Source organism: Primulina huaijiensis, chromosome 1, assembly GCF_012295235.1.
Source record: "Primulina huaijiensis isolate GDHJ02 chromosome 1, ASM1229523v2, whole genome shotgun sequence".
Lineage (NCBI taxonomy): Eukaryota > Viridiplantae > Streptophyta > Magnoliopsida > Lamiales > Gesneriaceae > Primulina > Primulina huaijiensis.
Genome location: NC_133306.1, coordinates 22,006,885 through 22,023,017, shown reverse-complemented (window position 1 = coordinate 22,023,017; position 16,133 = coordinate 22,006,885). Strand labels below are relative to the sequence as shown.

At 33.2% G+C, this 16,133-nt stretch overlaps 2 protein-coding genes across 2 annotated transcripts; both read right to left on the bottom strand.

The window, feature by feature from the left end:
- Nucleotides 1–1,628: 1,628 nt before the first annotated feature.
- Nucleotides 1,629–9,184, bottom strand: LOC140984718 (protein DAY-LENGTH-DEPENDENT DELAYED-GREENING 1, chloroplastic-like). Its single transcript, XM_073452289.1, has 7 exons — nt 8,176–9,184; nt 6,390–6,475; nt 5,484–5,657; nt 5,239–5,353; nt 4,538–4,635; nt 3,443–3,578; nt 1,629–2,024 (listed from the first exon to the last, which is right to left on the bottom strand). The coding sequence occupies exons 1-7, from the start codon at nt 8,785–8,787 to the stop codon at nt 1,956–1,958; spliced, it is 1,290 nt and encodes a 429-aa protein (XP_073308390.1). The 5' UTR covers nt 8,788–9,184; the 3' UTR covers nt 1,629–1,955.
- Nucleotides 9,185–11,256: 2,072 nt separating this feature from the next.
- On the bottom strand, nt 11,257–15,858 carry LOC140984715 (organic cation/carnitine transporter 7-like). The gene is made up of 6 exons (XM_073452276.1): nt 15,801–15,858; nt 14,438–14,706; nt 13,710–13,947; nt 12,440–12,944; nt 12,139–12,341; nt 11,257–11,865 (listed from the first exon to the last, which is right to left on the bottom strand). The coding sequence occupies exons 2-6, from the start codon at nt 14,704–14,706 to the stop codon at nt 11,638–11,640; spliced, it is 1,443 nt and encodes a 480-aa protein (XP_073308377.1). The 5' UTR covers nt 15,801–15,858; the 3' UTR covers nt 11,257–11,637.
- Between the last annotated feature and the right edge of the window lie 275 nt (nt 15,859–16,133).

Below are 16,133 nucleotides of genomic sequence, written 5' to 3'. Positions count from 1 at the left end.
GCTTTACCTTACCGTTAGTGTTGTCTTTAGCAAATACATCGTATTATTACCCATTAAGATTTGAGGTCCCTCTTTTTATGAGTAATCTAACCAATCAGATTAAACGACACAACACCAACAATATGACACACGGGAGCATTTCCCGAAAAATCATCTATCCAAATACTTCTCTCGATCTCCTCACTTAATTTCATGTTGTAACAAGTTTTTATCGTCAAAAATTGGAGTTTGAGATATTTTATTTTTTCGTTAAACTCGGATACATATTTATAATCGAATATAACTTTATCATTGCTCGAGACATGTGATCCTACAAGCAGAACTCTTAAAATCTTTTTTTTTCCCCAAAAGATATTGCAAATTTGATGCCATCAACATTTAGATACTTGTTACCCTGACTAAAAAAAAAAAAAAAAAAANCCTACTACATTAAAATAATAATTTAAATATGAATTGTTTTTTATATTATAAGTTTAGCTATTGTAAAAACATCTATAAAATATAGAAATCGAAGTTATTATGAAATTTATATTTTATCACATTAGAATATTAGATAAATGGAGTATTTTTGTATGATTTTTCGAATATTTGAAGTAAATTTGTTTTAGAACCCCCCTGCTGGCTCATTTTTTCCAACTCACTCCACATATATCAGATCAAATTACCCTTACATTTGCATAATTAAATTGTTTTGCAAAAATCGAAATATTTCTGATTGTTGTTTAAAACTTTAACTAAGTGGGGAGTAATTGTCCCTAGTTAATAGTTAGTTGATTTTTTGTCCATCTATACAGTTAATACTATTAATTAAACTTAAATTATGTCGAATAAATAAATCTTGGTGTGTTGATGAAGTTTTTACTAGAATTCCATAAATTTCTTTTATATATCTTTTTCCAAGGAAAAATATATTACAACTTTAATTAAGCATTCACTCTTCTTTTTTTATATATATATTTCCTAAACTATGAGGTAGAGAGAGCTTGAATTTGAGTCACTTAAGAAAGTGAGTGAGATCACTTAGGCCAAAGCTCGATATCTAATATCACTATTTTCGGTTATGGTATAAACTAAAATTATTCTATTAAATTTAAAGTGAAAAATTAACCAAATAATTATGATATTTATTTCAAACATTATTATCAAATTATCATTTAAGAATTAACAAATACTTTCTTCTTCTTGATAAATTTTATATATAAACTTATTCAAAAGATATTTCGCCATCGCAGACGACGATTTTTCAGAGGGCCGATAATGATACAAATATCCCAAGTTAATATATTAAACTAATAAATAGTGTTTTATAAACTCTAGAAAACTACATCACCCAACAAACAAGCTTTTGGGATGATATCTTTCTTGGGTTTATAGTGTTAATACTCTCGTTGAGAGTCGGAGCAACGGAAAGAGAGACTTAGAAAAGGACTATCATCAAAAAAAGTGAGTAAAAATCGTCTAGAATAGGATGACGTGGATGTCGGCTTCTCAAGGGGCCGATGATATTATAAATGTATCACATTGATATATTAAACTAATAAAAATCGACGTATAAATTCTAGAAGATACACCATTCAATAGACAAGTTTTTGGGATTGTACGCTTCTAGGGTTTATTACCAAACATAATATAATTAATAATTAAAACTTTCTAGTTCGATTATTATCAATAGTTAAAATTTTTGTTCCTTGATCTAACAGAAATGAACTACGAGATTAGCCGGATATATAAGGTGTTCAGAGGGAAAAACCTCCAACTCCTAACATGTTTCATGCATGGACATACAACTTGGCCAAGCTTTCAAAATCTTCTGCATCATCTTTATATTTCCATGAAGAAATAAAAAAAAAAAAAGAGAGAGCGAGATAACCGAACTTGAGGTAAAAGAATGCAAGTTGTAGCAAGATTCTTCAACAAAGTGGAAGATGACCCTCCGACAAAAAATACGTATCTGGCTAGTGCCTCTTCATTTCTTGGAAAATAGTCGACACCTTCGCGGATAATTTTGGCAGGTATTTGAATAACTGAAAAAAGAAAACAAAGATTAGCAAAATGCTTAGAATATCTGTAAGCAAACAAAATGCCGGAAATCGATTGAATAGAATAAGATGAGATAGCGAGAGAGAAAATTTCTTAAAGGAGAGACTGTAAAAACTGATTCAAATGCTAGTTTTATTTTCTTTCTTACATTTCTGCAAGAGAGGACAGCTTATGGACTTTAGAAATGTGAAAAAGGCAAATAAGAAGAATCTCCAAATGACGTATTGAACCCGAAATACAAACATAATCCACTGTGAGTATTCATTACATTAAGCCACCTGTGTTTAGACCATTTCATAAGTTGTTTTTCACCAGTTCAGTAGTCAACCGTGACGCCTGGGAGTGTTTCATCAATTATTATGACAAGATCTTCCCCATTTCTAAAAGGTACCAAAAGGTTACGATTTCTAAAGAGGAGAGCTCATTGTATTTTCACTTATGAACTTATCACATAAAGCAATATTACCACAAACCATGCACCTATTATATAAAGCAAGATGTCGAACTATATTACATAAGATAGAAAATAATCAACAATTAATCCACATGCATGATAACCTTTATGAACAAAAGGGCTCATATGAATGGGAATTGAAGAAAATCTTTGTCCCAATGTGATTCTTGAATTTATCGAGGAGATATGAAATATGTCAACAAGGCCTTTCAGTACATTTCTACAAATTAAGTGGAACCGATATTTATGTCACACATGATAGGTTTTATTTATTAACACAACTCTTTGCATCATCTTGTTTTCCTCACAGCAAATAGGCCAGCACATAAGATTTGAACTTTCAAATAGATTAAGCTCTCTGAAGTCCTTGACATAACTTAGGATTAGTGGAAACTTCTCGACATTAAGTTAAAATAGATATCTTAAGACTAGAATACTGAGAATGCTACATTAAGACTAGGAAAACAGTTAAATGCTAAGATATTCTCAGACAACTGGAAGGTGTTTTAATGATTTTAAAAGTCATCATCAGATTACATTCTCTGACCCATAACGATTTGATATTTGTACAACACATTCATAAACTCACAAATCATGCATATATTATTTCAAAAATGAATAGCAGATAACAACATGGGATCGGGTTTGGTTTTAAAATATCTATTGAGCTTGCTTTCACGTTTGGAATTTCTAATCCAAGATTAAATCACATGATGTTACATAAAGTGTGTACATCGGATATATTACTAACTTGTACTGGTAGCTGAAAAATTTATAGGAATATTGGGGATGTCCGCGCATTACATTTTTCTTAATTTATTCATCTAGATTTTTTATGAAATAATGATTGGAGTAACCTCAGGTAAGGCTAGATTAGTTTTGTTAAAAAAGGAAATAGTAGATGAGTAAAAATAAAACAAAAAGATAGAATATGGAGAGGCAACATACCCAGAGCTTTACACAAGCATCTATTACAACCGGGACGAAGCATATAAATATAGTTATGGCAGCCTGATCCACCTCTAGTCCATAATGCTCAACTATAACCTCTAATAATGTCTGCCAGCCAGATTCAGAATGATACCTACACATGTAACCGTTGCTTTCACCTAAACTATAAAGAAATAAAAGAAGGGAAAAACACTTTCTTAAGTAGCTGCCGAATACTGAAGTTCCTGGAACGTGTAATTATCATATTCTCAGAAAATCTAGACCAAGTAACAATACCATGACTAAGGGTACAAACAAATCCAACGGACTAGCGAACTTTTCTATCATTTGATTCATATTCAAAATTACCAAACTTGAACCAAGCTCGATCATAATCAAAAATATTTCACTGATATTTTATAAGTATATTTAAATTAAACAAGCTTACATGCATGAGCCATAATTCGAGTGTGTGCGCAATATTGCTCGTTAATTAGGTTTTGACCAAACAAACCAAGCTCAAACTCGAATTTCTACTGAAGTCCAGAAGAGTCCTTATTTTGGGATTTTAGGTGAGCTTCTTCTAGTCATCTAAAAAATTTCAACTTGAGTTCGGTGTGCATGCACACCCTATTTATCAGTCGTTTTGAATTTCAAACTTTCTAAAAATCAGTATGCACAATTGCGCACATTATGTAGTTCGATATTAGATAGACTTTATTAATGGAGATAATTTCGAGTTGCACCGCCACATGGAACGGTGAACAATTGGTTCAAATTGGAAGCAATATAGAAGTTCAATTAATAAAATCAAATTGATCCAGTTTTAAATATCATGACATGCAACATATTGTAGAATGAATTGATTTTGCCTCAACTGATAGGGGTGGTTTCCTACAACATAATGGCCACGTAAACATTGTATGTTTGTGCAGTGATATAATATAATTCTGATGATAATGGAGTGAAACAGGCAGGGCCTGAGTGAATTTCACTTGCATAATATTAATAATTTTTTCCCAGTTTTTAAACAGGTCCTTCAGTGAAAATCTCAACTGATCAAACTACCATAAACTGTGATAATTTTGTGAAGAAGGGGGAGGAGAGTTTTACCCCAAAAAAATATCAGTAATGAGTATGATAAGAAAGGCTTTCCCAGTGTCTGAAATGTTATTGAGTATCTTATAACCCGTGAATTTCAGCAAAGCTACCTGCAAAAGTTTGCCAGAAAGTGAAAAGACATAATCTGAAGTTATACAAAATGTAGAGACTATATTTTCAAACGTATAAGATTTGATGGCAGAAAAAAATTGCAGGGATATGATAATGAAATGATGATAAAAATTTATGAGAGGAAATATCAGATTAAAAATGGACTTCTCTTTCTTTCCACTACACAAAGCTGAATCTGTTGCATTTCAATTCAAACTAAAAAATTACATGCAGTGAACTATTTTGTGTGAAGTATCAAGAATAAAAATTGCAACCTTATCAAAGAAACAACAGAAAGTGGGCACTACCAGAAGAACAGAAAAAGTTGGCCCTCTTACCATCTACAAATGTCAAGCTCAAGCATTTCACACTCAAAACTGTATTTGTTTGCCTCTTGTTAATGTTTAACTGGAGTCTTTTATCAAACAATGAATTGTCTTCTGCTTTCTGATGTTGAAGCATCTTAGTAGCAATTATGACAGACATAGTTAAGAAATTAATATGAGCCCAGAGTTCATATAGAGTCCAGGAGAAAGAGAAAAGATTGAAGAATAATACACTGCAGTTGAAGTAAGAAGAGAGCAAAATTTGATAAAACTTACTTGATTCTGAAAGAAATATAGAAGAGCGAACAATGACACCCCAAACACAAAGTCTGACCAGATATTTGCGAATGCTCTACGGTTCTCCAACCTCCGCTCATCTCTCAATGAAATTCTGTTTGGTAACAAAGAAGTGACTGATGACTCCAAGAGGTCTAGTCCGCTCATTAGATAAGATATTTAAGTATGATCGGGGAAAAAAAAAGAAATTTATGAAAATAATGGTTATCGTTAGGAAAACTTACGCTTTCTGTCGTATTACCAAGAAAAGATCCTCATCAGAAAGAGGCGGAGATTTACCAATCTCTACTTCAAGTCGATAACGGGCTTTCTCAATATTAAGAGCCTTGATCATTTCTTTCTTTTGTGATCTCCTCACATCAAGCATCTCTGCAGCGAGTGGAACGGTCTTGACGTACCTGTTCAAGATAATGGGAACTTTGATTGCGTGAAAATGAATAAAACTACAATAGGCCAACTGTCAAGAGACATAGCCAGTACCAAATGAATCTTAACTAGTAAAGAGCTAGTTTATCATTAATGTAGAGTAGACCATCGCCTAATCATGCGCCTATACAGCTTGAAAATTGACTTCCTCTCTACAGCTTAAAGCAACAATTTAATTAATGCGACTAATTAATATTTTCCCATGTTCATCAGCTTAAGTTTGGAACTTGATCAAAATTTAACTGTTTTGCTTCATAACATTCTGTTCTTTTACAAACCCAACAAGGTTTTTTTCGATCCTCTCGTCCCATATGAGCACTTATTTCAACTTTATGATTAAAATTAAAAGAAAAAAAAAAGAAAACTTTACTATGTAAAATGTGATCCCTTTGCTCTCTCTCCTGAACTTCTGTTTCCTTGGGTTGTTTTTAGACTTATGAATTTAAGCTTAATGAATTTCAGATTAACCGCTAAAAGTCCCCTTTCAGCCAATATATTTCAGGTTATTTTTGATAAATTTGAAATTAGCTCTGCCGTACTGTCATTGCAAGTCTGCTCCCTTCAGAAAATGACAGAGTAAGCCGATTCTTGTCCTCTTTTTAAAATTTAGAAATCAAGATCACCACCATGTCATCACGAGGACTTCAAAAAAGTATATCACTTCACTAATCCAAAGAGGCAACGCATAGCATGTATAAATATACCTGTCCAAGAACGGCATGAGAACATAGTCATGAACTAAGAAATCCATAGCCCATGGAACAATGATAAGTACTGCCAAAAATTTGGCCTGAAATAAGAAAATTAACATTATTGATATGCATGGATGGCTTGGCTTATTATACTTTTCAAATAATCATCAATGCAACTAGACATGATAATTTAGAATATTTAGAAACATGTCTCACCAATGCAAAGAGCTACTGCATCTTTATATGCCAAAATTATAACTATTCCATTACCAACAACTCGACTCAAAGTAAATATGTGGAAAAATAAAGGCACTGGCTGATACTATTAGATTTTATTGTATACAAGGACATAAGCATCACAAATAGGAATTTCGATTTTTAAACTCAGTTTGGCCAATTCAACAGACCTCATGGTTCATAAAACATATGTCTCACCAATGCAAAGAGCTACTGCATCTTTATGTGCCAAAATTATAACTATTCCATTACCAACAACTCGACTCAAAGTAAATAGGTGGGAAAATAAAGGCAATGGCTGACACTATTAGATTTTACTGTATATAAGGACATAAGCATCACAAATAGGAATTTCTATTTTTAAACTCAGTTTGGCCAATTCAACAGACCTCATGGTTCACAATGTCCAAGCATCTTGTGTATTTTTCAATTCATCAAAAATTGATTTACACCACAATAGGCCTTCAAAATAGTACCAACTAATCTGAGCCGTCAAAATCACTAACCTATGCCTTGTCCAAGAAAATAATTTACAGACCATGGAAAATTTACTTCAATTACTTAAATTGGATGAGTGATCATGTACAGAGTTTGGCTCCACTAAATTCTGAATCCTGCATAAAATCCTACATAAATTATTGTTCATTGGAGAAGATTAGGTAGTAACCCACATATACATACTGTTCTTACCCAAGGAGCAACCAACAACAAGGCCAATAACTGGAGTGATGTTTTCAAATAATCTTTCAGAGCGTATTTAATGATCTGTATTGAAACTGAGATTCTGTGGTCCAAATAATTATAAACACCATTCTGGTTAACGGAATAGATAATATAGCTAACAGAATAACAAAGGCAATGACTAAAAATCTCATGAGTATGATTCAGGGAAATTTCTTTCTGGTTACTTTGCTGCAGCCTAATGATTTTCATGATTTTTCATCTTGGACTAGAAATAAGAAAGATCCACACATACAAAAACAAAGAAACGTATAAAATTCAAAGGACTGAAAAAACACTCATGTTTCATTTTAGTCCTTTCATTATTCATGTGCTTGAATGGCATAACAAGAGTCTTTTAGCTTCAACATCTTTCCATTTGGACTAATGGCTTAGAGCATCAAAACCAATCTATTTAAACCTCAGGATTCAAATGGTAGACACATACACACAAACACATAATTTTAATATAGGACGCCAACTTTCATGATCGGCATACTAGAATTGGATCATACTTCATGTTTTGAGCATTGTTTGCTAATATCAGTCCTCTTCTACTTCGAACTCCAAACAAGTTCTTTCGGGCGTACAACTTAAGTATAATACGATCTACATGATGAATTTGGACGACCCAAATTGGATAAGAAAATAAAAATCCTACTGCAGAATCTGAAACTAAATGACATTATATTCATATTCTTGTATGTAATAAGCACTGTAACGACGCAACAAGATTGACAAATAGTAAGGTATGGTATGAGAATTGTCATCTTGACCAATATAAAAGCATAAGATTAAATCTTGACAGAGTTATCTTGATAACAATTTATCAATCACTCACCGAATTGACCGAGGCATAACGAAAAACTCGATCTTCATAAAGAATGTCATCATCTTCTCTGCCTAGAACCATATCCCTTACAGACTTAACCAATCCTCTCCCAGAAAAGATGTCTGTTAAATCTTCTCCTATATCATTTCCAGGCTTTCCAACAGCATCATTCGAGTTTTCAATCCATGATGCGCCATTTCCAGCATCATTACTAGTTCCATCAACAAGCCAATCTTCCCACCTTCTACTCTCCTCATTCTTTACATCTTCCTGTGCTTCCCTCAACTCGATAATTGTCTCAGCTCGCCTTTTCCACGCTTCAAATTTCTCATAATCAGACACTTCATCATCACTAGAATCTTCGGACTCTAACACATCAATCACATCCTCATCTTTCAAACCAAGCCAATTCCCATCCTCGTCAAAAAAGAATCTCTGCCACCAGCTTTTCTTCCTCTTCGAATATTTTTTCTTGGCATTCGCAACCAGGCCACGAGACTTTTTCCTCACGTTTGACAATCGAACCACAGCAGAAGCCGAATTATGACTCGAAAATGAACTTTTAGAGCTACTGTTCTTGCACCAAGCTAGACTTTGACACAAGACAATTGAATTGTTCATGAAGAAAATGTATGAAATTCCACATTTTCAGCCTCATATACCAATAAAAATGCAATCTTGGTCAGAGACTCACCAAAGATAAATAGAAACCATTGATTCAATCAATCATACAGCCCCAAGGAATGCAACATGGTCTCTCAATACTATCCAGACTTTTAAAAAAATAATTTTGCTAGTGCGCCATTCTTGATAAGATGATTCCAGAAGCTAGAAGAGGGCTCTAAAATACAAAGGAGACAAAGCCCGTGAAGCTTCCAGCAAAAAACTTGAAAAGAAAACCAGAATTCTATAATGGGATTTTTCTATTGGGCGGTATAAGAAGGCAAAAGGAATTGGATAACGGTCTTGGCTTCATTCTGTTCGGATAAACCCATCGCTGTTTTCAGTAATCGTGCATTATAACTGTACAGTCGAATTCTGACTTAAACAAGACACTGCACATTTTCGAAATATTAATAATAAAAAAATAATTAAATTTGTGTTTTTTCATATTATCCAAAAATATCTTATGTAAAATGTCATGTGACTGAAAAAGAAGGATCAAATTTAAAGTCTAGCATACTTTTGGAGGCACTCGAGAGCCCTCATCTTATTCATGTTAGGAGATCGGCTAACCGGGTGGCTCACTCGGTTGCTGCTTTTGTTTTTTCATCCTCCTCTCATTTTGTTTGGGAGCATGGATCTTTTCTTTTGTGGTTGATTAAACTTGTAATTGCGGATCTATCTTCTTCTTAATAAATTACAAGATTTCAGCTGTCAAAAAAAAAATTAAAGTTTATTAACTTTAATGATCTTACTATGAGATTAAGACTAAAAATGTTTTTAGTTTTTATTAAAATTTTAATTATATCAAGTAATTAATAGAGTAAATAATAAAGAAATATATAATTTTAAGAATAATACATAAATTTACAAATATCAAACAAACAAATCTCAAAATTACAAATTAAGTGGAGTAAAACTTCAGTCAATCGTTGTTGGGTCGAATGTCATCCCTTAACAGCAAAGAAAGGAAGAGTTCAAAAAAATTATTCTGATGCATTTATTTTTTTCTTGTTTAAAAATTTTATATTATTAAATATCTATTATCTAAAACAAAATTTATTATTTAAATTTTATAAAAAAATTATCTNTTTCATATTTTTATCCGCAACGAAACTTTTTAGTCACTTTACTAGAAAGAAATGGAAAAATATTTTCTTATTTTAGATTTAATTATTGATTTTTAGAAAAGATTTGCTAAATATTATATTTTAAAAATATATTTTTGGAGCTTCCATTATTTAGTTTCATTTGTACATTAGTTGAACTTTTTTAATATATACCATTTTGAACACATGTTTCACATATTTTAGTATATTTTCTTTATTTTTAATATATATCCCACATAATGGCTATTTTTCATACTTTTTTTTCCAAATTTCTAAGAGATTTATTTCCTTTAAATATTTATAAATCAAATTAAGCTGTAATCGTTAAAATTAATTAAAAAAACATATTATTTATATATACACATATATATGTGTTACACACGCGTATAATCGGTTGTTGCTAATATATTAAACAATATTATATCTTAGAATGATTTGTTGTCGTGCCCAACGGTTTTGTGTTGTATTTTCTACTAAGGTCATTCATTCTCGATCTAATCTTACTCTAATATAAAAAGAATATTTTATTTACATTAACTCTTATAATTTATTTAATAAAAAAAGTACAAAGCACGGCACTAAATTTGCCGCATGGAAATCTGGAAATGTTGTCCTCTCATAGCAATTATAAGGATATAAACAAACCAATTCGATCGTAAATTATTCGAAGCTTGGCTCGTTAAAAAGTTTGTTTGATATCGTTCATTAAGTTTATCGAAATCCTATAAAATGATAATCACCTCCTTAAATTCTCATATATTAGTTGGTTTTTTTGCGAAAGATATTCGACGAACTTAACGATCTCGAATACAAGCCCACTTAACGAACTGAACTCGAGCCAGAGTCTTTAAACATGATAAATGAGTTATTAACAAGCCGAGCTCAAGCTTAATAATAAAAGCTCGAATCAAGAGCTCGAGATGAGCTCAAACCTATATATATCCTAAACGAGTTGAGCTCGAGCTTGATATTGTTCGATTTGACTGAACTCAACTTGGCTCGACTTGTTTACATCCTTGAGTAACTTCATCATACTTCATGCCATTTTAGTGCAACGTCGGAGTTGATTAGAGGATTAGATTAAATCTTATTTTTACATAAAAAAATGTATTTTCAAAAATACCAACGTTGCATAATAATTTAATAATAATAATAATAAACACAATGTAAATTAAAATTAAGTTAATTTATCATATATTGACTGATTTTATAAGAAATTTTCAATGATCAAAGTATTTGGTTTTCAACATATAACCTTTTTCACATTCGGAATAACTCTCAAGCATTGTGCGATTTCTTAAGCTTGGGGTCTCTCATGTCAAGAAAATATTTAGCATTATCATCGTTCCCATGAATATACAATTAATAAGAAGACACAATAACGTTTGATAGTTTCATGACAATCAATGTTTTTCTATTCCTGTTAACTAATATGGTATTTATTCTTGCAATATTACTGTTCTGAATCAAAATTCTCGGAATATGGCTCTCTCCAGCATAAATAAGTTCAGCAGATGGAGAGGGGCAATAAAAGTAGCATCTACACCAGGTCCTGTACTGCAAAGGTATCACCACCTATCGTTTTAACCTTTACCGCGAGTTTCATTAGCGGTAAATCCATCTTACTTTCACCTTTTCTGCTGTGAAATCCAAAAGTTCTAACATCTATTTTACACAGGTATTGTAGTCCCAACAATGATCAAGTACTTCCTAAACTGTCGGACAAGTTCCTGCCATTTGTCTCGAACGGGGAGAGCAAGACGCTGAGTGCTGACAGCAATATGGTGATCACAAACAGGATAACAGCAGCAGCTTGATGGCAGCCATTGACCAAACCAACTGCCACAAGAGGGCATACCATGCCACCAATTCTTCCTATAGCAGTGGCTATTCCAACACCAGTTGATCTTATATTCGTAGGATATACCTGTTAAACAACAAAACAATTTGTAAATGAGAAATTTGAATAGACAAATAGAAGAGTCAGGCGGGAGTTTTAACATATTAAACTAGAGAAAAAGAAGCGTCTATGGCGAAGCAATTTGTAAAAGCCAATGTCCATGTGATCCGTGAAGTTACTGAATGGTGGTGCTCTAATCCCTTCTGTTATGAAGCAAGAAATTTCACTGTTCCATGAACTCCAACTCATCCCTCCATAAAAAAGAAAAAGGTTCAAGATTAAATCCAAATAACGGCATACCTCTGGAGCATAAATACAGGCAACAGTGAAAGTTGCAGAAATAAATGTGCGAGCTCCAAACAACAAAGTTGTGGTCAAAATATCATTCTGACGACTCAAAAGCGGAAGAAGCAGAATCGAACCCAAGATGAACATCAGTACCATGGAAAGCTTGCGACCCAATTTGTCTACAGCAAATGCTGATAAGACAAGCCCGGGAAGCTCTGAAAGTGAATCAAGAATCAGTTTATTTAACTAAACATTTCTTAGAAACAACACTAAATAAAGGTTAAACTTATTTTTACATCCATAAGGCACTTACCTGCCAGACTTGTAAGAAACACATCAACGTAGAGGCCAGAATTCTGGCCTTTAGCAGAATGCAATCTGATGTTGGCACATTTACTTTCCCCGCTGCTCAGTTCAGAGGTTAACAATATGATGCCATAATATGAAAATGTGTTCCCAAAGTACAAGAACCATAGAAGAAGGTTTGTTCTAATTAATTTCAGAGAAAAAAGTACAGATACTGACGAGGAACTTGAATTACAATCATGAGTTCCATCTCTTTTTGGGGAAAGCAAATGAGTATTTTCTGACGCAGTATAGTGATCATGCCTTTGATCAGAAATAAGCATTCCGGTTCCAAGTGATATTCTGTTTATCAGTGCTGCATTTTCCAGGATACTACGAGCCTCCATAATTCTGCCTTTCATGCATAGAAATCTTGGAGACTCGGGCACAAAACCATACAAGAGAAGTACGATGAATGCCAGAACGGACGAAAGTGCTACTAACCATCGCCAGCCAAGATTTGGTGATACAATCTGTTACAAGAAATAGCCAAATATGAGGTTGCGAGGCTCTTGAGTATTCAGATACTGTAGCTGCTGAATGGAGATGGATGATAATTTAACTCTCAGTCTGTGAGCAACTTCGAGCCACGGTTACTCTGGAAGATTTGAACCTCCAAATATCGATCAAAGCTGTTGCTTTAAAACTTAGTCACACATTGGTTCTGTCGGCCGAACTGAACTAACCAAACCGATTTTTTGGAAAAATCAACTAACAAATCAAGTTTACAAATAACCAAACTGACAGAAATAATCAAAACAGTCAAACTGACCAAACTAATTAAAACCAAAACATGCATAAAAGACTCCCCTAAGTTCGATTTATTTGGTACTGAAGAAAAATTAGTGACACTCAACCGAATTGATCGATAATTATTAAAACAGAATGACTGGTCACTTGGTTTTGTGGGTTAGTTCAGTTGTACCTAACTTTTGAACAACCTTATCAAGCATCATTTCAATTTCTAATCAATTCTAAGAAACCATATATGTGTGCGCGGGTACAAAATATGTATCTTCGACCCCCTTCCTAGTCCACGAGAAATGGACTCCAGCAAGTAACATAAACTCCTAAGTTTTTAAACCTGAAGCTGTCACAGGATAGGGAGCATCCCACATCATGACTTGGCAAAAATGCAAGGAGAAAACAAATAGCAAAATAAATAAAATAACTAATGATTGTCTTGAATTTTTCAAGGCTTTGAATAATAAAACAGAAGATACAGTATAATAGCATACCCATGCAAGTGCAGCCTCAAAAATTGTTCCAACTGTCCAAAAACTAGATAAGACAATCATCCAAGCACCTCTGTTTGGTGTTGGAACAAATTCCAAAAACCATGATGTAAATATATGCATACCCCCAAGACCGATTCCAGCTATGCAACGAACTATTATTAGTGACATATAATTCGGTGAGAAAGCACTTAATAGCCCAGCCACAGCTGTTATAGTAGCCACACCAAGGATACCTTTTCTGAAAGGAAAACAGAAGTAGATTTTGTCAATAAGATATGAAACATATCAGTGCCGATTATAGAACTAGAACTGACATAGCACTTGCCCCAATTACTGTATGAAAAGATATTGCTATTGCTACTTCAGTGTTGTGTTTCGACTGCTGTGCATGTATGAAATCACATAGGAAAGTAGGGCAATTGTCTCCTAATAAATGCTCAAAGTTGCCACTCAAAATTGAAAGCGCAGTTTTGGCTATAATACAAATCATAGGATCGGAAGCATGCCATAATACCAAAAATTATAGTTAATAGTAACGATACAAGTCTAATATTTTAAACTATATGGCAGCTGAGATACCATATTTTAAAACTTGTATATCAGGGTCTCATAGATAGTTTTAAAGGAAATAAGAAGCAAATGTTGCTCCGTAATACAGATGAATTATCACACCTTTTTCAAAATTGAAAAATTGACTTGAGTCGACAAGTAAAATCCAAACATCTTACTTTCGTCCAAAAGAATCCGATACAAGGCCCCAAAAAGATGCTCCAACCAACATGCCAGCAAAGACCATAGTTGATATCAAGCTCTTTTCGGCAGAAGAAAGATTCCACTCAGATTGAACAGATGATCCAATAAATGAGAGAATCATCATCTCCATAGCTTCAGCAATCCAACCCAATCCTCCATAAGCAAGTAGAAGATATTGGTATCTACCAAACCCAATGGTGGCAAGTGCTTCATCTAGGTTAAACTCTGGGTCAAAATTTCCCATCTGGATAAACAAATGAGCAAAATCATGCAATGGTGCATGAATGGAATGCACCAATTATACAAATTAAAACTTGTTCAGTAATAGGGGGGCAGAATAAGCCTACACTTCCAGTAAGGAAATAACCTTGCAAATGATCCCAGGATACACATTTCATGCAAGAATTCATGAAGCTAAGTACAAAAAATAGTGCGACGGGGACTCTAAATGTTTCCTAGTCATGTGAAAATGTTTTATTTCCTTCCATTGTTTGATCGCCAAGTAAATCTTAAACAAGATATATTCATATCACAAACAAAGCATGATATTCCATGAGCATCATAGTAGAACACTTGATGTAAAAAGTTGGGGAAGCAATTCTCTTCCTTTGGGCTATGAGGCTTATATGGCAGGCGCCCTTTATTTCGACTTCAGTTTAGCTACATTTCTTTCGTTGCTGTGATAATCCCAAGAAACTTCAAACTACAACCACCGTTGCTCTTGAAAGAAAAGAGATTAAGAGAGATGAAACTCTTGGTCACAAAAGATAAGAAAGAACTGTCAAAGATTATGCATAGGAATCTTCAGTCAAAATCTAGAATCTCGAAATACGAATTCGTTTTCACACAATAACTTCACAACAGCAGTGCAGAATGGCCCAGAGCACAAAAATAATCCGATTGAAATTGAAAAGAGTATATTATGATATGCTCTTATAAAGTTTCAGAATCAAACTAATCCCTTGAAACTTTCATTTCATACACACCATCCTTCTATATGTAAAAACTGCCGTTTCTTTTCTTGTGGTTTATTATAAAAGACAAAGCTTTATTGACCAAACGAAAAGCCAAAGGATCATGGGGCAATATAAATGGGCTAATGAGAGAGTACAATGAACCCTTCCAGCAATTTTTGATAATATTTTCTTAGTGACACAAGATTCAAACACATCATTCAACAAGAAGTACAAGAACAAACAAATATCATTTAATTTAAACACACACTGTGGATAAACCACCTCCCCACAAAACACACCCACCTTTTCTCACCCAGAACACCAAATTTATCAACAACAAAAAAATAGATGCCGATAGTCTCACTAATCATAGGATTCTTACCGAGTGACATTTGGTGGCTAATGTTCGCGTTGACGTTGGAAGGGATGCAGTGAAGTTGGTCTACCATGTCATCAAGTCGTTAAATATCTATCTTGATAATATTTAAAATTTATGTACATTTAATTTTTCAATATTAAAATATTTTTTTAGAAAATATGCTGGCAGGATAAATTATTAAAAAAGAAACTTATTTGATGGTATGTTACTTATTTTAAAATAACATTGTCGTTGGTAATTTTTTTTTATAAGTTGTATTTAACTTAAAAAAACATACTTATGTCACAGTTTTTTTTTAAAGAAAAGATATGGAGAAAGATAGAAAAAAATAATTAC